The sequence below is a fragment of the Gopherus evgoodei genome, chromosome 1, assembly GCF_007399415.2.
Source record: "Gopherus evgoodei ecotype Sinaloan lineage chromosome 1, rGopEvg1_v1.p, whole genome shotgun sequence".
Lineage (NCBI taxonomy): Eukaryota > Metazoa > Chordata > Testudines > Testudinidae > Gopherus > Gopherus evgoodei.
The window spans coordinates 250596443-250618821 of NC_044322.1; the positions used below are offsets into that span (position 1 = coordinate 250596443).

At 42.0% G+C, this 22379-nt stretch overlaps 1 protein-coding gene across 9 annotated transcripts in view; it reads right to left on the reverse strand.

Moving 5' to 3' along the window:
* Positions 1 to 22379, reverse strand: part of BCL2L13 (BCL2 like 13) — an 80084-nt gene that overhangs the window by 47354 nt on the left and 10351 nt on the right. For 3 of the 9 annotated variants that reach the window (XM_030542841.1, XM_030542845.1, XM_030542855.1), the window contains exons 3-4: positions 14035 to 14142; positions 1106 to 1262 (exon numbers count right to left, since the gene is read on the reverse strand). In XM_030542841.1, coding sequence (XP_030398701.1) covers positions 1106 to 1262; positions 14035 to 14142 — 265 coding nt within the window. Of the gene's footprint in view, positions 1 to 524; positions 700 to 1101; positions 1263 to 2085; positions 2189 to 11075; positions 11473 to 14034; positions 14143 to 22379 lie in introns of those variants that run through there. The other 6 variants (XM_030542857.1, XM_030542865.1, XM_030542854.1 and 3 more) reach the window with 6 other exon arrangements.

Sequence of the window (22379 nt, forward strand, 5' to 3'; positions counted from 1 at the left end):
CCTGAAAATCTTGATTACCTCCTACCCCATTAGTGTATACATCTACAAATCAGAAACAGTGGAGCCCAAGCTTTTCCAGTGCTGTCTTCACAGCCATATTTATATTGATAATCTCCCAAACTGGCTCATCAGAGCCCAAGATTTCTATGCACAATTTGTGGACAGAGGCACTGTCATTCAGTGCAACCAGAATAGGAGGAAGTCAGTCTGACTCTCCTAAAACCCCAGATTGCTCATTCATACTAAAAAAAAATAAAAATGGCAACCAAAGCAACTCTACTATCTAGCACTAGCACTTTAACCAAGACACTGGGACACCAGCTACATGCCCTACTGGAATTTAAACACTGATTCCTAAGACGAAAGGCCAGTTCTTTATTCTCTACAGATAGCCCAACTGCCCACACTCTCTTGAAAGGATACAGTCAATCAACAAGTAAAATAACCTCTTTTCTGTCTCATGCGGGCTCTTTGAGGATCCACCCCACTACACAAATTTTAAGTAACAAAAAAAGCTGACTTACATTTAAACACGTTTCTGCGCTACCTGAATGTAACTTCTCTATTATTTCCTACTTGTCCCTCATTTTAAAGGCCAGGAGCGTGACAAGCTGAGAGGTACGTTCCCACAATGAAAATGTGGAAGTAGTTCCATTGGCAGATGTGCAATCAAGACAAGTTTAGCAACATCTGGGGTACCTAAAATACAGAGATATCAACAATATTAGCCCCATGGTATTGTAGTTACAGCATCAAGAACCTAACATTAAGATTAAGTGTTGAGTGGGGATGCTAACCTGGTTTAAGTCCAGTATCTAAGACATTTATGGTTTGCCAGATATCAACCAGTAGTTTAAAATATGTCAAGTGACTCTTGGAGGCTCAATGCTCTGAAGTTAAAAGGGTTTGAAAATTGCCTTAATGTTCAACACAGCAAAGGAGTGTTTGCAATATATATAGATATATATAAAGAGGGCAGGCAAAGGAAGATTGGAAGAAAAACCAATACTAAAACAAAGTGCAGTCAAATAACCAGCATAATAGCAACCATAAGCATTTAAAGGGAATAGTACCTTCCCACTGAGCAAAGCAAATGACAACTTACTTGCTAAGCAGTATCTGTAGTGCTTTGTGAAGAGGTTCTTTCAGTTCCTGGGACACTTTCTCTCCAAGATGAGCTAAGCAATCTTCTATTGAGCACTCTGGATTGGCAGGACTGAACACTGGAGAAGTATGGCAGTCAAACCCTGTGCTGGTGAAGGCTGAGGACAAAGCAAAAACAAACCCCGAAATGGTAAATACAATTGGCCACAAAACTGTTCAGCTACTATGGAGTCACATGAAGTTTATTTCACACAATAAAATGCCTGGCTTCAGAGTAAGAGCACGTTTGTGTAACAATTTCAGAAAGACACACCAGGGCAAATTCAACCTGAAATAATTAAGTACAGACCCACAGAAGTCTCTGGGCCAAAGCATCCCCTCTAATTTCTTTCTTAGAGCTTTGTGTTAGCAGGAAGACCCATGCATATGGGTGAATTGTAAACTACACATTTTTCGCACAGTAACCACCTCCAAGCTACACTTTTTCATGTTTATAACCACTGTGAAAATTATATCTCTATTTACATCACTGCTAAATCTGGCCACAGAAGTGGCTAGATCTGCAACAACACCCAAATGCAATTCTTAAAATAATATTCTGTTTGACTACAATCTTTTCCAGCTCAATTTCTAATGGGTCATCTAGTCCACCCCAGCCCATGGAGTGCTGTTCCCTACAATAAAGCTACCTAGTGACTGGAATTTTAATACCATGATCAATGATAATCATAGACATCACAAATACTGTATATAGACCGGGTGTCCAAGCTGACCTTCACTGAGATTATGTTTTGATGTATTTTTAGCTTTGAGTATAACATCAGCTAACAGTCAACAGCATTATTAGACCAATATAACGGGGCATTTTAGTATTCATTAAGTATTGAATTTACCAAAATGTGACACTGAATCTAAAATTGTAAACACAAGAGTTAGGAAATACAAAAGTCAAGGCTCTCACAGCAACCTTAACTTACTCACCTGGCACACGCAGTACACAAATCTCTCTGAAATATTCACATACAACTGCAAAGGTAGCTGCAATGATTTATCCAAGGGCAAAATTGAGTCCTTTCTACATACTCTGGGCAAGTTAAGATGATAAAAATTTTAGCTGTTGTAATTCTTGATGTGTTTAAAATCGTAACTTTAACATTACATAAAAACACAGTTATGTAACTTCTTGCTACTGAAAAAGGATAATCTCAGTTGAGCCACAGGGTACTTACATATTTGCATAATCCAAAATATAAGTGGGCTAGAGAGTCTCAATGGTCAACTTCAGTAGCAGCATAAAAGCCACATCTATATCAATATTAAAATACAGAAGTGTACGCTTGAAGGGAGGTGGAAAGCTAGCTATATCTCTCCTCTGCACTCCCCTGAATCTCCTGGCTGCTCTATGCTGATTCAGTTCCCTGCATAAATTAGAGCAGCCTGAGAGTTGCTCTAATTCATGACAGCTCATAAAAGCTATTATACGATTAAAACCTATTACACCAGCTGGAATTGCTGAAGCACAGTACACTGGGGCCCAACAGTGTTGATAAACATCAATTAAAATTAGATATTTTAAATTTAAATTAAATACACTTGTTTCTAAAAATAAACTCACTCTAAATTAAATCTGAAATTATAGCAACTCATAACTCAAATCGGTGAAAGAATTTTGCTCAAGCTTTCTGAAGAAGTGTTCGCCTTTTGGAGACCAAGCACACAAAATTTAAGAAAAAGAAGAGGAGAATTTGAAAAACTGTATGAGCATGAGAAAAATATTAACAAAACTGTTGCTAGAACATCCATTACCATCTCAACACTATAGAGAGAGAGGTTACTTACCTGGACATTAACTTGAGTTTTTCTAGATGTTTGTCCTTATGGTATTCCATCATAGGACGTGGTTGTGCCCGTGCACTCTTGACCAGAGACCCCAGTAAATAGCAGCATCCACAGCTCTGAGCAGAGCCTAGAAGACTCCATCACAGGGGGGATGGAAGGCAGGAGGTGGAGCACCCATAGGGATGAAACATCTTGAACTCAAGTTATTGCTGTCAGGGTTCCTTCCCCACTCTGAACTCTAGGGTACAGATGTGGGGACTCGCATGAAAGCCCCCTAAGCTTATTTCTACCAGCTTAGGTTAAAACCTGGTACGCTGCCACCACCAAGTGATTTAACAAGAAACAGGGAAAGGACCACTTGGAGTTCCTCTTCCCCCCAAAAATTCCCCCAAGCCCTTACACCTCCTTTCCTGGGGAGGCTTGAGAATAATATCCTAACCAATTGGTTACCAAGTGATCAAAGACCCAAACTCCTGGGTCTTTGGACAATGGAAAAAAATCAGTCAGGTTCTTAAAAGGATTTTATTAAAAAGAAAATGTAAAAATCATCTTTGTAAAATCAAGATGGAAAATAACTTTACAGGGTAATCTGATTCAAAAGAGCCCAGAGGAACCCCTTCCTGCCTTAGTTTCAAAGTTACAACAAAACAGGGATACCTCCCTCTAGCAAAGGTAAAATTCACAAGTTGTGAAAACAAAGATAAACTAATATGCCTTGCCTGGCTGTTACAGGCTTGAAATAGGAGAGACTTGTTCAGAAAGATTAGGAGAACATGGACTGATGTCCGGTCCCTCTTAGTCCCAAGAGCGAATACCACCAAAACAAAGAGCACAAACAAAAGCCTTCCTCTCTCTCTGCCCTAAGATTTGAAAATATCTTGTCCCCATATTGGTCCTTTGGGTCAGGTGTCAGCCAGGCTACCTGAGCTTCTTAACCCTTTACAGGTAAAAGAAATTTGGTGCCTCTGGCCAGGAGGGATTTTATAGTCTTGTATACAGGAGAGTTGTTACCCTTCCCTTTATAGTTATGACAACTGCATAGGTAAGTAACCACTACTTCTTCTTTGTGTATATGTCCCTGTGGGTGTTCCAGCAGAATCATAGACTATTAAGGTTGGAAGAGACCTCAGGAGGTCATCTAGTCCAACTACTTAAATCATCCCAGCCAGGGCTTTCTCAAGCCGGGCCTTAAAAACATTTAAGGATGGAGATTCCACCACTCCCCAGGTAACCCATTCCAGTGCTTCACCACCCTCCTACTGAAATAGTATGTTCTAATATCCAACCTAGATCTCCCCCACTGCAACATGAGACCGTTGTTCCTTATTCTGTCATCCGCTACCACTGAGAACAGCTGAGCTCTATCCTCTTTGGAACCCGCCTTCAGGTAGCTGAAAAATACTATCAAATCCCCACTCACTCTTCTTTTCTGCAGACTAAACAAGCCCAGTTCCCTCAGCCTCTTCTCATAAGTCATGTGCCCCAGCCCCCTGATCATTTTCGTTGCCTTCCATTAGACTCGCTTCAATTTGTCCACATCCCTTCTGTAGTGTGAGGCCCAAAACTGGATGCAATACTCCAGATGTTGCCTCACCAGTGCCAAATACTGGAGAATAATCACTTCCCTCGGTCTGCTGGCAATACTCCTACTAATGCAGCCCAACATGCTGTTAGCCTTCTTGGCAACAAGGGCACACTGCTGATTCATATCCAGCTTCTCATCCACTGTGATCCCTAGGTCCTTTTCTGCAGAACTGCTGCTTAGCCAGTCAGTCCCCAACCTGTAGTGGTGCATAGGATTCTTCCATCCTAAGTGCAGGACTCTGCACTTGTCCTTGTTGAACCTCAGATTTCTTTTGGCCCAATCCTCCAATTTGTTTAGGTCACTGTGGACCCTAACCCTACCTTCCAGTGTATCTACCACTCCCCCCAGCTTCATGTTATCTACAAACTTGCTGAGGGTGCAATTCATCCCATCATCCAGATCATTAATAAAGATGCTGAACAAAACTGGCCCCAGGACCGACCCCTGGGGTACTCCATTTGATACCAGCTGCCAACCAGACATTGAGCCATTGATCACTACCCATTGAGCCCAACAATCTAGCCAGCTTTCTAGCCCCCTTATAGTTCATTCATCCAATCCATACTTTTTTAACTTGCTGGCAAGAATACTGTGGGAGACCGTATCAAAAGCTTTGCTACAGGCAAGATATATCAAGTCCACTGCTTTCCCCATATCCACAGAGTCAGTTATCTCATCATAGAAGGAGGTTCCCAAGCAGCATCTCACCGTGGAGGGGGATGTTGAGGAGACAAATCAAGGCAATTCACTCTGGACATAGGTAGGATGGCGTATTTGGTGAACATGTAAACAGAGAATCAGGTTGCAGCCCTGCAGATATTTGCTATGGCGAGATCTTTCAGGAGGGCTATAAAAGTAGACTTACTCTATGAGGGGGATGTAAACCCACCACTTCACAGTGGGTCAAGATACAACCCAAAACCTACTTTAACAGTCTAAGTGGATATTGGCTGTCTCTGATGCCTTTTGTAAAAATATACAGTCTGGGGCAGGCCCTAAAGATCTTAGTCCTATCAAGATAGAAGGTGAGGGCTGTCCCAATGTCTAGTGTGTGAACACTAATCTCCTTTGTCGAGGCACAGAAAACTGAAAAATGAATCTCTTGGCTGACATGAAATTCCAATGAGGTTTTAGGCAGGAAATGAGATGAAGGTACAGCATGACCCTGTCACAGTAGAAAACAGTGTATGATGAGTCTGCCACGAATGCCCTGAGTTCTTGCATTCTTCTTGCTGAGGTGATGGCAACTAGTTATGAAGTCTGGAGGGAGAGGTGGGAGAGAGATCAGCTAGCCATCAGTTCAAACGAGGGAGAGAGGGTATTCCTCAAGGCGATGAGGACCAGATTAAGGTCCCATGGACAAGAGGTGCTCTGGATAGGGGGAAGTAAAATTGTATAAACCCTTAAGGAAGCTGGCTCTGGTGTACAGGCCAAGGCAAGTGGAAGGCAGTAATGCCTTCCAGGCATACTCAAACTGAGCTCATTGACACAATTTGTGTCTTTAAGGCCAACAGGTACCATAGGATCCTTGGGAGTGGAGCTTCTGAGGCTTGTAATGAGCAGTGAAAACACCAGGAATGAAAGCGTTTCCACTTTTGCGGGTAAGTCTTACAAGTAGTAAGTTCTTTTATCTAGCAGGAAAATGCCTGAAAATTGGCTGAGAAATGTAATTCTATGCCTGAGAACCATCTAGGAGCCAAGACTTCAGGTTCAGAGACTAAAGGTTGGGATGGGTTAGCGAGCTGGAGCTCTCTGATAGGAGATCCTCCCTGAGGGGAAGGCAGACACACATTGCCACAGAGAGATGAAATAGATCTGAATACCACTGAGAAGCTAGTCTCGGCCATGAGGGCACTATTTGAATAGACCTTACCCCTTCTTGTCTCAGTTTGAGCAAAGTCCTGAGGATTAGAAGCATAAGCAGGTCACAGGGCCAAGGTTCTAGTAGGGCATCTCCCAAGGAATTGTAGCCATATCCTCTTCGGGCCAAAAAAAAGGCAACATTTCATATTGGTTGAAGTTGCAAAGAGGTCTGCCTTCAGGAGGCCCCACATTTGGCAGATACTGTGAATGTCAGAGCTGTTGAATTCCCACTTGTAGTTCTAACAGCAGTTTCTCCTCAGCGCACAGTTGCAGACTGCTTGAAGTCACGGTAGGTAAGCCGCAGAAATTTCTGTATGATGGGAGAGGCACCTGTTCCACAGCCTTAGCAATTCTGCATGTAAGGACTAGGATCTTGCTCCTTCTTGTCAATTTATGAAGTACATAGCTGCCTGTTGTCCAATATCACCCTGAAAGCGTCCCTCTGTGTCATGAAGAAAGTGCTGACATGCACAATGGACTACCACATGCAGACCTTCAGACGACCTTTCCATTACCTGAGAGAATCCAGTACTCGGTGAGGTACGGTGATATGTTTGGAAAGACTCTCTCTGTTCAGAGCATAGTAGTCTTTAGACATGCCTGAAGACATCCGAAGTGCAGTCTCATATGCAGCATAACAGATGTAGTGGCCAACATGTGGCGCAGGAGTTGTAGGCAGGTCCTGCTTGCAGTTGTTTGTGGGCTGTGCTGTAGAGCAGAGATCAGCCTGGACACAGTGGAGAATCTGTCCTTGGGCAGGTAAGCCTTGCCAGTTAGGAAGTCTAGCATGGCCACAATGAAGTCTGTTTTTAGGAATGGTGTAAACGTTGACTTTTTTAGATTGATGCAGAGGCCCAGAAAGGCCTGGGCCTTGGTCATTGCTAACTCAGCCTCTTGGGCAGAGCAGCCCCTAAGGAGCCAGTCATTCAAATACAGAAAGACCGCAAACCCAACTGATGCAGGTGGGCCACTACTGCTGAAGGGTCCTTCATAAAACACTCTTGGGGCCACAGAGACCCCAAAGGAAAGGACAGGCTATTGGTAATGTTCCAAGCTTATGGCAAAAAGCAGAAACGCTTCTTGGAAGGATGAATAGCCACATGAAAGTGAACATCAACTAGTCCTCCGAATCCAGGGATCACCATCCTGATGTGCTGCAATAGGGCACAGGTGTTCAGGTTCCCAAGGTCTAAATCGGTCTCCAACCATGCCTCTTTTGGAAACCAGGAAATATAGGGAATAGAACCCTTTACCAACAAATTAATGGGGAAACAGCTCAATAGTCTGAGGTAATGAGCTCTCAAACATGTAGGAAGTGAGAAAGGCAGTCTCCAAAGGGATGGTGGATGGCAGAATCATGCAGCAGAAGATCTAGAGGAAGACGTCGTTTGAGGCCTTCAAACAGGTTATCAAAATGGTCACAGAGGAAGATGCACGTTGAGTGGTCATGAAGCCTGGTGTTCTTCTCTGACGGTATGGATCCCTTTCTAGGGGCTCTGTAGAGCTAGCATAATCTAATGTTGTCCTAGGATCTTTAAAGGAATGGAGCAAGGAGACTTTGTGGCCACTGAAGAGCCTGAGCTCTTCAAACAGGAGGTCATCCACAGTATTTTGCACTTCCCTCAGGAGACCAGGACACTCGCCACATAACTACTGTGAAGTAGGGTCAGCAACGGGATGAGAGACATATACCATTATCTTGGTCAGAATGTAATTTTTTGCCTGCCTGTTTTCAAGTAGACAGAACAGTGGCAGGTGCCTGCTACAGAGTACAGGCTGGCGTTAACAGGACCTCATCGATGGGTAGAGTGATCTTACTCTGGTGTATGATATGTAAAATGTCCACTAGGGAACACAGACTCCTGGACCTCCTCCAGAGGAATCTGAAAGGATTCAAAGGGACATTTCATTAAGTCCAGGAAGGCCCTAAAGTCATGTGCATAGGAGGGCGGTGGTGGCATTACCACCTCACCACAAGATGACGCTGACTTAGCTAAAAGGGGCGACCCTTCTTCAGTCAATGGGTCTCCTCGGATACCATGGGAACTTGCAGTACCAGGAAGTGATCTTGTGGTGCTGGTGGCTGTTGCAGTACTAGCAGGTGTTCTTGTTGGTGTTACTTTCAGGCTCATGCGCTATAAAACTGACCACCATAATGCAACCAGGAGTTCCAACAGGCCCACTGCAGAAGTGGAAAGGAGAAGGGTTGCGAAGGGCAATTGTTTCCAAGGAATCTGAGGCGTCTGCTGGAAAGGCCTCCTCAGAGTATGTCCCCAGAGAAGTAGGGTGTTACAGTGCTAAAACAGATCCCTGTATGGAAACCTCCAAGTGTCATCCTCTGAGTAGAAGGGGGGGGGACGCTTTGGGTATTAGTACTGGTAACAGAGGCAGTGGATCAGATCCTGTTCTCGTGCATAAAGGGACGGCAGGTTTGTATAATTTTTGGTGGTGCTCATTACAGGTCCAAGTCCTGCATCTCCCCACACACACCTGCCTTGTAAGCCGATATATATATTTTAAAATGTAAAAAGTGGACTGGAAACAGTAAGCATTTAACGGTTTTCCTATATTCCACAATACCACTATCGTAAGAAAAAATTACTTCACTAAGAATATCAACTTCATTAATACTCTTTCGAATACGGAAACAACCAGGCACTCTTGGATCAATAACCCTCAAAAGCAAATACTTTCTAAAATTAAAACAAATGCAGCCCCTTCTTTTGCGATGTTCTTTAGGAGGTAAACACTTTTCATCATTGTTTGGTTCTTGAAATGAAGTCATCCAAGAGACTTGCAGCGTCCAATTCAGAGGTAGAGTTCTTATGAACGTGCAGAAATGCCCAGTGATTTAGACGTTCTTGGCCCATTGTCGTTGGCAAATAATTTTTCAGTCTGTGCAGGCAACTGAATGAGCTTTCAGAGGTGCAGGTTGTAGTTGGAATTGCGTAGAATAATTTCAAGAGAACTGTAACTTTGATATGTCACTCAAGCCTTCATTTAGTTTCAGAAATTGCTTCACTTTGCTCACCAAATTAAGCTGGTAATTTCTTGATCTGAAAATATCATTCAACATTTCTAAATGAAGAGGTGGCCTCTTCATGTTAATGTCACCATGGAAAGTTTCACTTATTGGGACTATGTCCTGTTTCAAGCCATTTGCTGCATCAGTTATATGCTTCTCCAATTTTACTGCGAATTGGAAACTTTCTGTTGAAAACCTCTGTTCAATGGCAACTTTGCAAGCATCAATGATCTCAACATATATTTAATGAAAATTCTCAAAGGTGCAAGGAAGGCTTCCATTGTGAGCCAGATCAGTGGCTTGCATTTTCTCAAGTGTGTAGGATCATCTAAATAAAGATTTCTTGCCTTCTCTACTGTTGATTCCCAGAAGTGATTATGATGAGTCGGTGCGCATCCTGCTCAACATCTTTTGCAACAGGCCAACTTTCTTCATAACGCTTGGCAATGACATGTTTGGGCTTTGAATTTCTGCATTAGCTGCTTCTACTGGACCCATGGCTTTCACAAGAACTGTTAGTGTAAAGTACATTGAAAAAGATTGAAGTTGCTTCAAGAATCCACTACATTCTGAGGCAAATTCTTCTGAAGAGTAACTAAATTCATCTAGTATCAGAGGGGTACCTGTGTTAGTCTGGATCTGTAAAAGCAGGAAAGAGTCCTGTGGCACCTTATAGACTAACAGACGTATTGGAGCATGAGCTTTCGTGGGTGAATCCGACTAAGTGGGTATTCACCCACAAAAGCTCATGCTCCAATACGTCTGTTAGTCTATAAGGTGCCACAGGACTCTCTGCTGCTTTTATAAATTCATCTAGGCAGTTCGTCATGGCCTTGTAATTGTGGAGCAGTGATTTAATGCTATTGATCCTTAGTGTCCATCTTGTTGGGCACAATGGTCATAAAGAAGGCTCCCCTTCATTCTGAAACTCTCTGAATGCTGCCATACGCTTTGGTGACTCCCTGAATGCATTGAGATCTTTCATCATCGAAAACATATCATGACATTCTGGAATATTACGTAGGGTACCCAGCATAGCAAGGTTAAGAGACTGTGCAGCATAATGCACAAATTCTGCTCTTGACTCTCAATCCTTCACTCTGGCTTTGAACTCCAGTAAATTTGCCAGACACATTACTGGCTTCATCGTAACACTGTCCGCAGCAATCAGAAAAGTGCAAATCACACCCAAGAAATGCATCTTCTACAATTTTGAAAAGAGAAGCAGCATTCTTCATATCAGTTTGGTAAAACCCAATAAACTCCCCATAAATATCCCAGTCTTCATTAGAAAAGAACCTTAAAGAAAAACTTACTTGTTCTTTCCTTGACAAATCAATAGTCTCATCCATTACAATGGTGTAAATCTTTGAAGCCTTTATCCTTTTGCACAATTTGTCTTAGCACCATCATTGATTATTTTGTTAACAACCTCAGATGACAGCCATTTTGTGTGACTAAGCCACTGTCTCAGTTCCTCTGAATCTGTACTGCATAGCAACAAGAGCGGCATCAAATCTGAATCAATCACTCATGTCCACGTAATGCTACTCCTTGTTGAGCTAGATACTGAACACTGTTAAAGATTTTGTGCAGTGCATTCCTAGCCGATTGTGATTTTTTTCTGTAACTGGCTGACATTAGCACAGAAATATTTACCTGTGATTGCAGAGCAGCACACTTCATTACCGCTTCCTTGTGACACGATTTTTCGTGTGATGTAAACCATGCAGTGTGTCTCCAATTTGAAATCTGGATGAAATACATGTTGGTTTGGCCTTTGTAGAAAATATTAAGATCTTCTTTTCAGAACAGTTTTTGCAGACTGAGCAAAAAGCTCCAATTCAATACTGTACTCCAACCACATAAATCTTGATAGCCAAGATTGCTGAAAACCTCTTTTCTTATCTTGGAGATTTGCCGCATCTTTCTTTTCTATAACTTCAGTTTGAAAGCTGGGTGTCGAACTCAGGCCGTCACTTGATGAATTACCCTTTTCTTCTTTTCCTCTGGGTAACTTTATTAAGAATGTATTCACTGTTGATTATTACTGGTCCTACAAATCAAAAATTTATTGCTGAGACAAAATGAAGCTACAAGGAGCTGGCGCCACAAGATTACAAGGGCCAATTAAAAAGTGGAAAGTCAGAAGCAGCACCCACCTGTTTCAATACATTATATTTTGTTGTACCCATATACAACCAATTATATAATTTAAAGACAGTAAAATAATCAAGTATTGTGCTAAACACAATCATACCCCAAACTGTCTGCCAAATTGAAGTTGTGTGGTTTTCCCCTCAGGTGAGGACTCTGGGGATGAGGGTTGGCGTGCAGGGGGTGAGGGCTCTGGCTGGGGGTGCAGGGTCATGGATGAGGAGCTTGGGGTGCAAAAAGGCTGCCACAGGGCTAGGGCCAGAGTGGACATCCCTCCCACCCAATACTCTCCCCACCAGCAGCAATGAGCTCCAGGGGAGGGGCGCCCTTCTTCCTCCCCCCAGCAGCACACTCATCCTGCACCACCGTCACTGCCCATGCTCCTAGGGCCCCTATCAGGTCCAGGAAACCCCCTTCCCTCCCCTGTGGTGGGTGCTGGGGGTGGGCTGCCATCATGTGTGGCCTCCTCCCCTTCTTATGCCCCTCACCATAGCCTCACTGGGGGATGGGGAAATGGGGCTGCCCCTTGCCCAGTATGGGGCAGGAGCAGTGACTGGGGGCAGTGGTGGTGGGTGGGGGGGGGGAATGGGCAGAGTGTCACAACACACTCAAGCCCCAGCTGCTCAGGTCCAGGAAGCCCCCTCGCCTCTCCTGTGGTGGCTGGGGGCTGCCATCACATGTGGCCTCCTCTCCTGCTGCAGCCTGCTGTCCCTCACCATAGCCTCATAGGGGATGGGGCTGCGCGGAGTGCTGGCTGCGGGGCGGGGTGGGGGAGGGAGGGAGAGAGAAATGGATCACATGGTCAGACACTCACCCAAGCCCCAGCAGCTGCTCAAGTGAGGTCCAGACTCCATCTCCCAGAAGCCCCCTCAGCGTTGCCTCCCAGTGGATGCCGGGAGAGGGAAGGGCTGCCAATCATGTATGAGCCTCCTCCCTCCGCAGGAGCAGCAGCCACCTCAGCCTGCTAATGGCGTCACTCTTGTGTTGTAGGCAGCAGCGACCACCAGCAGCAGCAAGGGAGTGCAGCGCGGAGTAGCCGCCTGCTTGAGGCAGAGATGCTCTGGGGCCTGGGAGAGGTGCGTGAGGGTGGCAGGCAGGGGACACGCAAGTGGAGGCGTGCGGGGGCAACAGGCAGGGCCAGGGAAGAGATCAGACTCCGAACATTGGTGGAGCCAGGCCCCCTGGTCCTGAATATTCCTGGAGCCCGGGCACCACAGACCCATACAACTCACTGCCCCTGGTCACCAACTGTAGAAGCAGCACTGGGGGAGAGGCTCTTACAGTACCCCTTAAGACAGGGGCTCCGGTTTCTCCGAGATGAGGAGATCCTCAGGGTAAAGGAATCCAGGGTGTGCTGGTGGGCTGTGATAGCAAATGGTCGGAGCCTAAGACAATAATGGGGATTGATGTAGGACTGGGGATGCTGCATGCAGTACCAGAAAGGCAGACGAGATGACAGCTCTGTGCTCAAAGTATTTATATCTCATGGAGGGTAGTCCTGGACAGGGAGCTAGGGATCGGTCTGGCTGACCTCAATGTTTCCAAAAGGATGTCTATTCCAAAGCCCTTAAGACAGTCTTAGGGTCCCTGGTTTTAGATCCACCTCGGTGACTAGAGGCATCATGTAGTACCAAAGCAAGTCTCTCTCGATTCTATTTAACTGAAGACCTCCTATTGAGATGATTTCTTAGGTGTTACCAAGGTTTTGGTACCAGTGTCAGCTTCAGACTCAGTTGTATACGTCATGGGAGGCAAGGTCTCTGGGTAGTTAGCTGTAAGAAGTGTCCCTATCGGATACTCTCAAAACAGGCATAAGGAGCTTTTTTCTTTTAGAGGGCTTCATCTCTGGAACCTCCTCTGGAGCTCTGAAAGTCAACTGTGCAGCTTGAGAGATTGAGGCTGATGTATAGTGGGGGAGAAACAGACCCTACCAGAGCTAAAGAATGTTTCAAGAGGAGCTTCAGCCTACCTTCTCTATCCTTGAAGGACCTGCCCTTAAACCTAGTGCATACTTTACACTTGGATGGGACACAAGATTCTCCGAGACACTAGAGAGCTAGGGAGCCCATGGCTACAGAGAAGAGACCTCTGGCGGGTCTGGCAGGACTCAGTCTTAGGCATAATCTGGAGAAGTGCCACAGGCCACAACAGGTGATGCAAGAAATTCAGGGGCAAACAGCAGACACCACAACTGTTCCATCTCAATCTGGAGATGGTTGGGAAAGAACTGGAGCAGCAGCAGGTCCATGCCTCCTTATATGTCCTTGCCTGGAAGCCCAAGGCGCTGCTTTGCACAGGCGCAGACCCTGCTGTTTATAATCTCTAGTCAAGAGTGCACAGATGCACACACATGCTACAATGGAGAATGCACATACTTGAAGAACTGTAGCATTATAAGATAAGGTTGCATCAACTGAAATAAATGGGTGGAGGGGGGAAAAATCCACCAACAAGCACAGACCTTCCAAAATTTCTTCATCAAGGTGTTTTAGCTCCTCTTCAATTTCTGTCTTAAGCTTCTCTAGAACCTCTTTCGCCAAAGCTTGTGGTATTACAGATTGCTGAGGCCCTGAAACAAACCAGAGAAGTTGGTCAAAAGGTGCACTATCTGCCAGGAGAGTTAAATAATGGTGGCTGATATAAAAATTTTTAAAAAGTGTAAAGAATCTAGAATTTAGTTGCACAAAACAGAGTTCAGCTTCCCACAGCTACATGAAGTCTGACCTCTTTTTACATATATTACAATGGAGCTTTATGACATGATCAATGTATAATCCATGTAATAGTCTATCTTGCACACATGCAGAATATTCTATTTGGTTTAAATAAGAATATGTAAAAAGTGTTTAACAAATTCATTAGTCAACAACTAAAAGGAAGGGCACAAACAGCAAAGAGTGAACACTATTTTAAATTCAAAAATGAACTGAAGAGTAGTTTTCAAAACCATCCTAATCATAAACCAGAGGACACAAATAAGCAATCTGCAAATAACTATAGTCAGTCAAAACCATATCAAACTACATCAAATCAAAGCAGACAGCATCAGAAATTACAACACTAGTAACACATCTAGTCGCATCTGTCTCCTCTAAATACAGAGAAGAAAATAATGAAATATCAAATTATATTTAAACACCAAACTTTACAGAACTACATACACACAAAATCCAAGGAAGCAGTCAACCAACAAAAGGCACCTCAAACTCCAGGTACTGAAGAATCCCAAAATCTCTTTTAGGCAGCCCTTTTATCTTCTGGGCTTTATGGTCTCTTGTTCATATAGGGTCTACAGGTCACAACAGATCATCTAATGCAAAACTTCCAAACTCTTGTTCTAGAAATTCTAATAACTAAACCAAATTATTTTAGACATGTGAACACTTGTCTTCATTCAGAATGGTATAATATCCCAGGTGTTTGACTTATGATCTGGAAAAGTCAAACTATTTCTGAAAAGGTGAAAACACATTGAACAGTCAAGGCTTTCAGAAACTGCAAAGATTTTAATCTAACTGCCAGGAAAGAGTTCACCTCTGGGCTGAGACAGAGCCAACAAAAATGCTCTTTGGGAAAAGGTATAAGCCACAAAGAACAGGTGCTTAGAAAGAATGTGCCACATCGGACTCTCAACACCTAGCCAACCTTTTTTCCTTCCCTTTCCCCCATTCTCAACACTTTTCTTCTGGCTCCTTCCCAGAAACTTGCAAACAAGCCTTTATATTCCCTTGTCCTAACGATCTCTGTTCCATCTAACTACTGTCATTTCCCCTGAGCTCACTATGCCAACGGTCTGCTCTTGTTTTCTCTACATCTTTTCCTCCAGTTCTCTAAAATGTGCTCCAGTCCGGTCTACGTCCATTAACTCCAAAAACTGCTGACTCAAAACTGCTCAATAAGTAAACTCTGCCAGGCAATTCTTAATTGTTATTGGTCCTCATTTGTTCTGATCTCTGTTTCCGTCAACAATTTCAATAACTTTTCTCCACAAACTAGGCTTCTGTGATTATGTTCCCCTGGTTCTCATCTCTCCTTACTACCTTCAGCATTCCTTTAAAGGCTCCACTCTGTCCCCCCAGGTTTCATCTTTGTATCCTCCATGGTGATTCTATTCATGATCATTATTTCACATTTTAGATATTTAAAAACAGCCTAGTAATATTCATTAGCATTGCTTCCAGTGACATCTGTATTTGAAAAGTGAGTTGGAAATGTTTACCTAAATCAATCTAGCTGAGCATGGGTAGGACCTTCAGAATTGTTTATATACACATGCTATTCTCCAGTTGTAGCTACCTGTGTGAAGCGCTCTCATGCCAACTGAATGCATGAGTAGGCAGAAAAAGTTTACAGTTCCTGAAGTGAACACTTAAAAAATGCAGATGGCCACTCCCATTTCATTTTTCTCAGCCCCACAATTATGCAACTATCTCCTCTTCTCAAACTATTTTCCTTAGCTTCCCAAGTTCCTCTCAAAACACTTCTTCTCTCACCTTGAACCATAAATTCAAGAGAAGAACTCTTCCTTGTTTTGGGTAATGAGCAGCCGCACACTAAAGCTTTATCAATTTCCTCAATATCCCCTCTTGGAATCGCTGAAGTATCACTTCACAATCAAAACCAACAAGTACATACACATACAGCCTCTTGTTTTAACATATGCCTCACTCTGCCCTGCTTGGAAGGAAGGCAGCAGCCTTTGTAGATAACGACCCTTTCTCATGTGACTAACGTAATACTGATTGCACATGACAAGCTGTCATACTTGATAACAAGTCATGTGGAAAATGTGAGCAAGAGAAATCCCACTGCTGCAAGCGTACAAAAGAATTGTTTTGATAACTGATGCTGCAGAGTTAATGGTTTCCATCTCATCAACACCCTCAACTTTACAGCAGCAGATTCCAACAGCATAAAACCATTTACCGGTGCTAGAGCATTAAAAAAAAAAAACCACAACTATCCCTCTGGCTCAGTGACTCTTCAGGGAACAAACACCGCAAAGATCAACAGACTCTAGCTTCCTGCAATTCCATTCTCTTGATCCTCATCAATATAAAGAAACATGCCAGATTTCAGAGAACAGTTCAGTGCAATTCAAAGGTTCTTAAAAGAGAAGTATCCCTTTAAGTAGTTTTCAAAGCTGTTCAGAAGTAACCAGAAGAAAAAGACTTCAGTATCAGCTTCTGGGGAAATGGAAGTATCCTATGATGATCAAGCGATATCCCATGGCCAACCTGGAAGTGGCAGCTGGAAGTAGGAGATCTATGTGGAGCCAAACTTACCTTTCCAAGGATAAAAGGACAGGTCAACCCAATGCAGGACTTTTATTGGCAAGTGGATCCTGTAGGGCCCTTCACTTCTCCACAGGCCAAAAGCACAAAGAACACAGTAATTTGTATCACAGTAATTTGTATCACAGCACTCCAGTTTGCACAAGTTAATCATGGGTGTGTGATAAATGTGCGAGTTTTGTTAATAGATTTATGATCCATACATGCATGTCAGTTTATGTATTATACACAGAGCATAGAAGAGAATGAGACATGCCCAAGTGTCACATATTCTCTCTAGGATTAGACCAGATGCATGATTCCAGCCAGTGCTTGTTAAAGTATCAGAATGGAGAATTCAGAACAGACAATGGGAGCCCCAGTAAAGAACATCATCACTTTATGACTAAAAAGTCAAAGCAGGGCAGGGTGGATATTTAAAAAAAAAAAAAAAATCAATGATTTAAAAAATCAGATTTTATTTAAATTGGATTTTTTTGATAAAATGCTTTTTGAGGAAAAAACTATCTAAAGATAACTTTAATTAAGATATCTTTGAGCTATAATGTATCATCGTGGAATAGGAATTATAAATTCTAATTCTATAGTATGAGAATATATTTATGTAATGTTTAAGAAAAGTTTTGTAAATGAGTTCCAATAGTTCATAGATTAGGAGACTGTTTAAAGGCTGCCTTTTGGTTGCTGTAGAAGATATCAGCATGGACATGTCTGAAACAGAACTAGGCATATCAGCTTCCTTCTTCAAGATCAGTAGGCTAAAGTTGATGTAACTGATGCTTTTTAAGCCAAAACAGCAGCAACCATACAGTCAGTACTTCCTAAATAACGTGCGGATGGCTCTATACGCCATAAAATAAAAAGTATGTCAAGCTAAGTGTTACATTAAATGTTTCCCCTAGAAAGATCTGAGAATACTACAAGCAACTTTATAGTTACTGAGACTAAGATTAAGTGATAGCCAACATACATCAATAAAATGATAGAATCCTCGCATTCTCTAAAGCAGCGGTGCTCAACCACAAACAGCTAAAGATTCAAAGTGGTCACATGGAGCTTCAGAGTAAGACAAAATCAGACCTTGATGCTGTACTGCAGCATGGGTGACAAGATATTGTATCATACTGTCATATCATTCCCCGTATCACTTCTTTCTGACTGGAAGTTCTCACTCCTTACCATTGGGGAATCCCAAACAACTCCTTTTCATTTGCATTTAATGGCTCTCAAACCACACAATATAATCACCACAATGATCAGGCATATGGAATGCCAGACACTTGTGCATGAGCTGCCTGTTAAGTAACAAGAAACTGAAAACTGCTACAAGCACAGAAGGCAGTAAAGGAGACACCAAGAGTGAGATAAGAAGAGGATTGAGAGGAGAGATGAAGGTAGGGTGAGGTTATGTAGGACCTTAAAAGTGAGAAAATGGAGCTTGAATTATATGTAAGAGACTGATGAAATGCAATGGGATTCCAAACAGGTAAAAAGGAAAATAACATGGGCAGAGCCAGAGAGGAAGTTGACTTTGGCAGTGGCATATGAACAGATAGGAAGGTGGGGATATGGAGAGAAAAGTGTGAATGGCAGCAAGAAAGTTTGGGTTATGATGGCAAGAGATTATCAGTGTTGTTCGTCTATTTGCTGAAGGAAATAAGGCAGGTTTAAAGTAATGGGGATGGAAAGAACAAGTTTTGAAAGTATTCTCCTAGAACAACAAAGCGCGTATCTGAGACAACATCTCTCTGTAGTGTAAGCAAACTTGTCTATGTTCTCTGAATAGCAGACTTGTTAGCTAGTTATCTTTACTCCAAAGCTCTATGTTCTCCTAGCTTTGGATGTCAGTTGAATACAAAAACTTGTACTGACATTTTGCCCTTAATTCAGTTTCAGTATTGATCTTTAATTAAATGTTTACAGGATTCTCCATTTCCTCCCCATTTTTAAATAACTCAAAGTTATTTTCTGTTTGCATAAACTGATCTGAGTTACTGAAAAATACTGATTCATCTTGGAATCTTGTGTCTAGTAATGAAAATGTCTACTCCAAATAGTGGCTTTGTTCTTACCCAATGCACGTTTATTGAAACAAAATGTAGTTATCACAGATTAGGAAACAGTATAGTCACATCTCCTGTGATAGCCAAATAACCCATGCTTTCCCACAAAAAGCTTTATGAAACAGATAAATCTTAAGTGCGATAATGCATGGGTGTCTTGGTACTCAGGTGCCTATCCCTTCACAGAGCAGGAGATGAAATTACAACAGAAATTACACTGACACCAAAGTACAAATATTGTTTATTAAAGACAAAAAAATTAATTGTACAGATTGAAGTATGAATTTAGTGCTACAGAGATAGTCGCAATTTTCAAAAATACTTTGACACTACCCCCTCAATTTCTCTACTTTTCGCAAACCCTGACAGATAACCTCAGTAATTCTGATTCAGTACTTGTGTATTTCTATATGCTAGTTAAAAGGGAAAAAAAAGTTTTAAGGATTTCCCTTCCCTCATAACTTGATTTGAATATGTGCTAAAATATAAGAGCTAGTAGTGTCAGAGACATTAAAAATGGGGAATCCTGAATCATGACAAAGATTTTAATAAAAATACAGGCTGGCCAACTGCAGTCCATGCTCTCCGTTCTCATGAATGCAGGTCAAACTGTATTAAGGATACACAAATGTCAGACAATATTCAGAGAGTACTTGGAATCATCCATAATTGCAGATTTAAACAAGATTCAATTCCTTTGTTATCCCTTGATGCAGAGAAAGCATTTGATAGAGTGGAACTTTCTGTTTCAAGTCTAGTCCCAAAGGGACATTACTGGCCCCCAGCTCCTTACATGGAGAACTGCTCTGTACACCAGCCCCAAGGCAGCTACACAAGATAAGGGGGTTAAATCTCCTGTTTGAATTACACAGAGGGACTACTGGGCGGGGATGTCCATTGTCTCCTTTACCTTTACCACTGGCCATGGAGCCTTCTGCACAGAGGATAAGGAACAATGACTACCACAGGAATAAAACTGACAGGAACACATCAGAAAGTAGCTTTATATGCAGATGATGTAATATTTTTATCTAAACGAAGTATGTCCCTAAAATTAGTATGTGAACAAATCCATGACTTTGGGAAAGCATCTGGATTTAAAGTAAATTATGCTAAATCTGAAATGCTAACTATAAACTTGCCAGACTACAACAAGTCATTCTTCCAGAAGTCACTTCTGTGCAAATGGGTAACAAATTCTATAAAATACCCGATAATTCCTCTCTCAAACAACCTAGAAGAGCTCTATGATTTAAATGTCAAATCACTACTTCGGAAAATAAAAAAAGATTTGGACTGGTGAGGAAAACATGCCATTTCTTGGTTGGGAAGAAAAGCCACAGTCAAAATAAACATTTTGCCAAGGATATTTTTCTTGTTTCAGAATCTTTCCCATCTAAATCTAATCATCCCAGACTAAAACCGTAGCAGGAACACACAGAGAATGTTGTTAGAATTTATACAGAATAAGGGTATGTCTTCGCTACCTGCCGTTCCAGCGGGGAATCGATTTATCACATCTAGTCTAGACGCGATAAATCAACCCCCAAATGCTCTCCCACTGATTCCTGTTCTCCACCGCCGAGAGAGGCACAAGCAGAGTCAACGGGGAGTGGCAGCAGTCGACTCACTGTGGTGAAGACACCACAGTACGTCAATCTAAGTACGTCAACTTCAACTACGGTTTTGTAATTTAGATCTATTCCCTCCCCCCACACACACACAGTGTAGACCAGGGCTAAGAAGGGATCAAGGGTGCAAACACTTTGTACAAACCCATTAAACAGAGTTGACTGACTAGCTGTTCAAAGTATTCTATGGTACTATCAAGCCAGCCCGCTCAAAATAGTGAGACACTAGGGGGAAGATTTAACCCAGCCAAAACACTGAGTGTCTTTATTCAACAAGAAAACTGTGGCTGTGCAAACATTGCTAGGCTACTGGATTAATAAAAAAAAAAAATCACACCCTCCAGAAATTACTACACATTCATTAGCAAAGGATAATCTATAGGTTTGGGATAGAACTACAGATGAGAAGTTATTTTTCCTCACCAATGTCACACACTGCAAAAAAATCCAGATCTTAACGGAAATAATGAACCAGAGAGCTTTAAAGACTGGGAAAGCCATGGAATACAAATGGTTGGCCAGCTAGTCAAGAAAGAAACTTTTCTTACTTATTTAGAGATCAAAACTAACTTAACTTGCCCACTCTCCCATCGTACCAGTGCTTTCAAATTAGGCATTGTTTCTCAGCTTTCTAGAAAAGCTGTTTATACAGAAAACTAATTTTAATAGAAGCAATGAAGTCTGGTCAATTAGGAAACAAAAATATTATAACTAATATCAATTTTTACAGACAACTTTCCACACAAAAAATGTCTATACACGACATGCTGGGAAAAGGATCTCGATAGACAAATTACTCCAGAGGAATGGGTTTTGATCTGGAAAAGAGGACCAGCAACCTCAGTCTGTGGCACGATAAAAGAAAATGACTAAGATACTGCCTTAATGATACCACATACCAGTCGGTAAAAAAAAAAAATATACTGTATACAGATTGAGTGGGGATAAACATTGGCGAAACTGTGGTGAAAGAGGAGATTGTGTATATACTGTGCATATGTCCAGTCATTAGAGATTACTGGTATACAATTCATAACCAAATACCACAGGTTGTGGGATATCTCTTACTAAACGATCCTTTGTTAATCTTCCTGTGGCTTTCTAATAGGGAAATGGTCACACAAAAAGAAATCAATCAATCTCATCTGCTAATAGCTGCTATACTACTGATATGATAGCTACTCACTGGAAAAAGAAGAAGGTCCAACCCTGCAGGAATAGTTCAAAACAACATGAGAGAGAGTTATTATGGAAAAATTAATGAACTAATTATATACCCAGCAAAAGAAACAGAATACATATTTAAATATTTGGTTACCATTTACTGGGGGAGAAAAAAAAAAATCAGACAAAGCACATTCACCTGCAAGAAACTCCAGCATGTGTCCAATTTTTTGGAATATTAATACTTGATATTTCTGGTCTGCTACATATGTGTAATCAGAGATTTCACTTAAAAAAATCAACCTGTCAAAAATGATGTAATGATGCTCACTTTAATACGGCAATACCTGTCAAATCTGATGACTGCAGTTCTGCATAATGTCTCTTTAAAACAAATGCTCACTATTGTAATGGTTACTGTTTTGTTTCTGATATTTACATGGCAAGGATCTGTAAACTTGTTAATACTTCCTAAATAAATAACTAGTAAAAAAAAGAGACAACCCAACACACACAATATATTTATACATGTTAATTTTATGATTATTTGTTGAACATCTGGCACTAAAGAATAAGGGAAGACATGGTAATTGGCCTAAGCTATTTACAATCTACCTTAGAGGAGTACACTCTTCAAGCACTGCTTATTTCCCC